The 6633-nt window shown below is 40.9% G+C and overlaps 1 protein-coding gene across 2 annotated transcripts; it reads left to right on the forward strand.

The window, feature by feature from the left end:
• The first annotated feature begins 1642 nt into the window (after nucleotides 1-1642).
• On the forward strand, nucleotides 1643-5094 carry LOC104929379 (4F2 cell-surface antigen heavy chain). 2 transcript variants are annotated; one of them, XM_019257674.2, is made up of 10 exons: nucleotides 1643-1763; nucleotides 1949-2327; nucleotides 3172-3336; nucleotides 3421-3503; nucleotides 3597-3674; nucleotides 3746-3801; nucleotides 3877-4057; nucleotides 4185-4292; nucleotides 4379-4438; nucleotides 4580-5094. In XM_019257674.2, exons 2-10 carry the CDS (start codon nucleotides 1958-1960, stop codon nucleotides 4973-4975), a joined length of 1497 nt encoding a protein of 498 aa, XP_019113219.1. In that variant the 5' UTR covers nucleotides 1643-1763; nucleotides 1949-1957; the 3' UTR covers nucleotides 4976-5094. The 2 variants fall into 2 exon arrangements, with proteins under 2 accessions (XP_019113219.1, XP_019113218.1); XM_019257673.2 differs by having other exon boundaries at nucleotides 1671-1829.
• Nucleotides 5095-6633: the final 1539 nt, after the last annotated feature.

Consider the following 6633-nt stretch of genomic DNA (forward strand, 5'->3'; position numbering starts at 1 on the left):
CTCCTCCTTCCTGACAGGTCCCATCACTCAAATATTCTATTCTGGACCGCACTGCTCTGCTAGGAACACTTGTGGACAAAGGTAAAGAGGAAAGAAGACGAGGAAAAGAAGAAAACCACCTGAGGAGGAGAGCAAGAAACCTCAGACAGAAAATGTGAGTAATTTCTGTGTTTAGGTGGTATTTACATAAGCAGCATGAGGGCAAAGTGGTTAGGATGGTCTGGGTTTGATCTGTCTGGCCAGCTGGAGATTTTCTATGTTCCTAAGAGAACACTGGTGCACTAAGTGACTTCTTATAGTCTAATGACAACCAGAAGGCCTCTAATCCAGCAACCGCAGTGAGGTAAACCCTGTGTCTGCAAAATGTCAAGATTTTATATGAACATCATTGCATATTTTCCTCATTGTGTAAAGGATTTTGGGAGGGGGGGTTATGAGGCTAATAGAATTCAAATGGTCTAAATCCAGAGTATATCCATGCCATGCTGGCACTAAAAATCTACTTTTACACATGTGCCCAAAAGCCTTTACTAAACAGAGGTTACAAAAACAAACAAAGTGAAGGGACAAGTGAAAAGCAAAAATGTCAGACTACTATAATAACAGCAGACACTGAAGTTACAAGAAAATAGATAGACATTAAATCGATAAACATCCAAAAAGATGCATGCGATTGCACAAACATTCTTGGAGTTTTTCAAATTGCCCATATGTGTGATAGTGTTGTTGTTATTCCTGTGTTAGACTTGCAAAGTAAGTGAGTTTATTAAGACTATGCTAAGATAGTAAACATAAAGTAAAGCTGAGTCAAAGAGGACACGTTTATGGATAAAGTAACTCAATAATCAACTCTAAATCCTGACTTTTACTTCCACCTGAGCTACTGGAACATGGCTACAGACTTATATAACAGAGCACTGCATGACAATGAATGTTCCCCTGTAGCTGAAGATGATAGGGTTGTAACAAGACAGAAACAAATGATATTCTAAACTTAAACACTTCTGTTTATCTTGTCTTGTCTTATCACTGCCTCCAGTTCATGGAATGTAAACGCACAGTAAAGACATGACAGTAAAGAATTATACATGAACTGAGATAGTCAGCAGTGTGGAGTTTTTCTTTTTACCGTTAAACACCGCAAAATCAACTTTAATATTTCGCTAAATACCTCTCTGTTTCTCTCTTTTCTTTATTTTATTGTGTCTTTTCTAGAACACTAAGGGAGAAACAGAAAATATAAAATGACTAAAAGCAACCCCACCCTGTAAGATAAGCCATTTGATCTGGTTAGCTCAGACTGCTCAAGCATCATTTTTATCTTCGACTGCTGATGTTTCTGCCTTTTACCCCATGAAATCAGTTTAAGAGATCTCTTTGCAAGACGAACCAGAAACTCTGCAGTGCACACGCATGCAAAGGGTATTTTTGTGATTTCACTTTCAGAGTGCAATACCACTGTTGCAAATATACAATATGACTGCAATACATGTGATGAGAAACTAGCAAGTTGACCACTTTGCAAACATCTAAACATCAAGCAAGAAGCCCAGCTCAGTGTGTGTCTTTCAGCCTTTTGTTTCACCTCTCGCCAACGAGTCCGATTGGCCAATAAGATACCACCTGACCTGTCCATGCAGTTCATTTAATCAATTGAAACACCTGTGGGAAAGTAGCGCGGGTGAAAGGTGAGTGCAGGCCATGTTGGAGCTGCATGCTGGGTGTGGGGTGAACATTTTCTTTGCAGACATCCTGCAGCGTCAGTAAGTACCCTTGTGGTTTTAACCGAACAAACTGATAGATAAGCCGCTGAGGAGACAGACGTCACGGTATGAAAATACTACACAAATAAAAGTCGAGCAACAGCAACAGTTGTCTGTCTGTTTCAAACGTGAGTGCCTGTGTATTTATCCAAACTAACAATGAATCTAACGTGGTCTACCTGCAGCCGGATAGGATGCCTCTAAACGCAGGAGACACCGGGTATGACAGCGTGCCAGGCCCCGGACTCTCTGCCAGCGTGGGAGCCTCAGAGTCCTCCCCGCTACTCATCCCGGAGCCCGAGCCCGAACATGCCCACCGGTGGCAGCCCCTAAGCAGGGTGGAACTGGAGATGGTCGCGGGGGGTCCTGGATGGAGGAAGGTGCGTTGTTACCTGGTACTGCTGTTCTGGCTCTCCTGGCTGGCCTTGCTCGCCACCTCCATCGCCATCATAATGATGAGCCCACGGCCTGTGGCTGAACCGCTCAGGTGGTGGCAGAAGACTGTGTTTTACCAGACCGACCTGCTCATGGAGGCGCAGACCGAGGGTACAGGGGACGTCAGTGGTGAGGAAAAAGATATTTCAGATAACATGAATTTGCAATGTTTGGTTATGCAAGTGAGTGGTTCCAGCTGCAGTCATTGTACAACTATCATTTAAAAGCATGACAATGTTGCCAGACTGACCCAAAGTATTATTCAGTCATTCTTGGGAAATATGAGCCACTTGGCCCCCCACTAATCTCCATCTTTCTTGTTTTTATGCCAGAAAATGCAAATTTGCTGTGGTGATTTGCTTAAACACATGAATTCAAGAACATAGGCAATGTGTATAAGTAGAAAACTGAAAGCTTGAAGGTTTTAAAAGTATATTTTGACACCTAAAAATGGGATCATGCAATAACACAGAAACCACTTCCATGATGATCATTTCAGTTAATACTATTGCTTACGTGATACACAAACCACTTAACGTGCAATGTGCTTTGAGTTGTTACATTAGTTCTTAGAAGTTGTCTGTTTCCTCCCTGCTTAGTAATGTAGCATTGCTCAGAGGGTGGTGGGTAGATTTATGAGAACATTAAGTCTGACCACAAGTTTTGAACCCCCAAATCAGGCTCTTTGATGACTCTTGGGTAAACTGAAGTCATACTTCTTACGAAAAAATTGCACGTAGCTCTTTCATTAGGGTGGGAAGTTACTTTATCTCTCATCACACTCACTGTGTGTAGGCAACCACTTTTATTGCAACAAACGGAAGCAATAAAAGCATTTATAGACCTTTATCTTTATTATCTCGCGCTACAAAATTAAGCAAGAACAGCTGTGTTACCTGGGAGAACTCAAATACAATGTAGATGAAGAGAACATGAGGTATTATGTTACTAACTCCGGTTAATCTCTCTCAAGCTCTGTGTGAGCAGCTTCCCTACCTCAGGTCCATGGGTATAGGGACCCTAATCCTGGAGGGTCTGTTTGTTAAAGACGTGTCTCCTTTAAACTTGACTGCAGTCGCTGAAAGGTTCAAGACTTTGGCTCAGATCCAGCATCTGCTCGCAGAGTGCAACAAAGCAGGTGAATAAAAGACTGTGTAGATGGACTTTGGAGCTCTTTTTCTGTGTGAATTGACCATTAATGAGCTTTTTATTGGCCCGGCAGGTCTCAAAGTGGTGTTTGATTTCTGTGGACTGAATCTGTTGGGACCTCAGGACGCAGAAGGGACATCGAACCTCTCAGCCACAGTACACATAAAAAAATAAAATAAAAACTACTAAACTATTTTAAGATGTCAGTGATGCTGGATAAACATGACATCGTTTTGGGTTTTTTTACAGCATGCACTTCGGTTCTGGTTGGAGCAGGGTGTGGCAGGCTTTGCAATCTGTGACACAGATGCAGCGTGTTCAGAAAAGGTAAATGCTCAGTAATTTGTATTTTAAGCAGTTTGCATAAACTCTCCTCCAATAAAACATTTACATTTCAGACTCTGACGGAGTGGAGAGGCGTCTTTAAGGAATTCAGCAGTCAGGAGGAGGAAAGGTATCCTAACACAGATGGATGTGGCTGTTGATTGTAACATGAGGCTTCAGGGTGGTTTAAAATCTGTCTCTTTAGGATTGTGGTGGTGAAACAGAAGCAAGATGTTCTGCTTCCTCTTAACAACGTTACACTTGTGGATGTGGTCATGAGGTCAATTCTGCCTTCTTCGCCTCACTTCCTGTCTGCCAAGGAAGTGGCTGTTGCTATAGAGACACGCCTGCAAACAAGAAAAGAAGATATATGGCCCAGCTGGACAGTAAGAAATTTCCATGTACCACATTCAGTGAACATCTTTTTAAAGGGCTTTTGTATATTTAACTTAACAATAGTTTTATTGGTTATGAAATAAGGCATTATTATGAAACTGCAATGTGTTTCTGTAGGTTGGAGGTAAAGCATCTCAGAACTTGAAGAAATTACTCCTTGTGTTGATGATGACACTACCTGGATCACCTACAGTCCAGTATGACAAAGACATCGACCAAACACAGGTGAAGTCCTGCTTGAGAACTTTCAGTCTATAAATCATTAAATTTTAAAAGTCTATGTTACTAAGTTAAACCTTTCTGACATGCAGAACGTGTCCTTGGACACCAGCTCATCACATCGAGTGACAAATGGATCGGATACTCATACAGTGAGTAAAGGAGTCAGTTGACTTTATAAATATGAGCCCCGTCCCTTCAAGTTATGTAAAGCTTCAGTTAAAGAAACAAAGCATTAGTCGGGTCAGTTTTGTTCAATAGTCTGACACTTGTCACTTCTGTCTCTCCCTCAGGACACAGAGAAGACAAAGCGTTTAGCTGTAGCTCTCTTTACCTCTCTCAGTCGCTCCAGAGCCAGAGAAGAAGCTCTTCTGTACGGCAGCTTCACTTTCCTCCCCTTCAATTCCACCACAAACTCCTCTTCCAACTCCACCCTTGCCTCTCCTTCACCTCCGCCGATCCTGGCCTTCTTGCGCTCCTGGGGTTGTGTCCACTTCCTCATTCTGCTTAACGTCGGGCCTGGGTTTCATGCCCTGGATCCTGCCTGGGCCCCGAGTCTGCCTGTAGCCGGAGTATTTGTCAGCAGCACAGGAATGGACCGTTTGGGGTCGATGGCTCTAAACACGCTGGTGCTGCAGCCTCATGAAGCCATCGTCATCAAACTGTTTGAGACAGGAAGCTACTCGTAGAGTTTTTCTGTCATCACTTTGAGTCGAGATTGAGCTGATAGTCAGTTTGGTTTTTAAAGTTCTGATAGGTGTGTACTCAGATGTTACAGAAAATAAAATGATTGTTCTGTGTGGCATAATTTGTCTGGGTACTGTGTACAGTTCATTAGTAAATAATCTGATAAAGTTGTTTTAGTTATGTCATGTTGGAGACAAGCTGTGAAATTCGGTTGAGACTTTAGGGTTAGGATGACACACTGTGGACCAATACCTTATACAACTCCACTTTAACACAAGTTGGACATGGCCTTTATTGTGTATTATAAAACTATTAGTTTTATTTCTTATATTTTGGGTTCCTAACATAATACTTTATTGAATCGACACGTGTCAGACTTATAACTGGCTGAGTTTGCTGGGAAAAAACACAATGGGTTGTGCGTGGGGGTAAGGACAGTTCAAAAGGTGCTAAACAAATGCATGGGAACTCTGGACTCCAGAGATTACAGAAGTATTCTCTTCCATGTAAAAGCAAAGTTGTTCTTTTACATCAAAGGAAACCACTTGAAATGTCTTGGTTGGTGTCCAGTAATTATTTGGAACATGAGGCGTGTGTGTTTTTGAACAAAGTGAAATCTCTGTAGTGGTGCAATTAATCAGTTTTGAGAGCTGCTGATAAAACAAACCGCACTCTAAGCCATGTCCTAATTACTCTCGTATCTGAAATTATCTCAAACGCTGCGGGCTAAATTTTTGTTGTGCAACTCAAGTCTAAGCCAAGCAAAAGAAAGTTTGAAACTGCTTTGATTTATGGCATAGTAATTTAATCCTTTTGTCACTATGCTGTCACTGAAGAGAAACTGACGTGTACACTAGTTAACCACATAGTGGTGCTGCAGTACTATCACTGCTCTGCTGCTTGTCTAATTATAAACTATATAAGAGTTTCTAAAGATGGCAAACAAATGTAAATACCCAAAAAAAAAAAAAAGGCTGTTTATACAATAAGCTGTCATCATTCAGCTCTTGAATTCGGTATTGTTGTTGTATGCCCTACTTATTTCCCACATAAACCAGCACTTTCAAATGTAAATATTTATCTGTCAGTATTAACGCTTCAGCTTTCTATTGCTCGGACACATCTGTGACTATTTTTAAATGTGAAATAGAAATTTACGCACGTTCACACAAAAACTATTTTACAGTTTTGTGCTGTTAAACTAAAGGAACCAAGGATACATCCTGATTTTTAAAGTGTTAAATCATTCATAACAAAAATAAAATATCAAAAATCCATAATTATTGACATATACAGAGTACAAAGTTTAAAAAAGGGGGGGAAGGAGTCTGAATGTTGATTTAAATAAACAGTGAGCTGGATGACAATGAATGTTCCCCTGCTGCCTAGGATGATGTTAGGCTTGTAACAAGACAGAAACAAATGATAATCTAAAGTTAAACATGATCATCTTCTGTTTATCTTGTCACTGCCTCCATTTCTTATGTGTTTAAATGTGTCCCATGACAGTGGGACACATTACATGAACTGATACATGAACTGAGAATACATGAGCTGATAGAGAGAGCGGTGTGTGTTTTTTTTAGTGTTAAACATGATAAAATCAACATAAACATTTGGCTAAATACCTCTCTGTTTCTCTTTAGGAACATACACAGAC

The sequence above is a fragment of the Larimichthys crocea genome, chromosome VII, assembly GCF_000972845.2.
Source record: "Larimichthys crocea isolate SSNF chromosome VII, L_crocea_2.0, whole genome shotgun sequence".
Lineage (NCBI taxonomy): Eukaryota > Metazoa > Chordata > Actinopteri > Sciaenidae > Larimichthys > Larimichthys crocea.

What these genes read in the sequence shown, in the direction of transcription:
- LOC104929379 (XM_019257674.2), top strand. Translation starts at nt 1,958, where the DNA reads ATGCCTCTAAACGCAGGAGACACCGGGTATGACAGCGTGCCAGGCCCC. An exon ending in CGCAGAGTGCAACAAAGCAG is followed by an intron (nt 3,337 to 3,420) that starts GTGAATAAAAGA and finishes TTGGCCCGGCAG; the next exon opens with GTCTCAAAGTGGTGTTTGAT. An exon ending in ATATATGGCCCAGCTGGACA is followed by an intron (nt 4,058 to 4,184) that starts GTAAGAAATTTC and finishes GTGTTTCTGTAG; the next exon opens with GTTGGAGGTAAAGCATCTCA.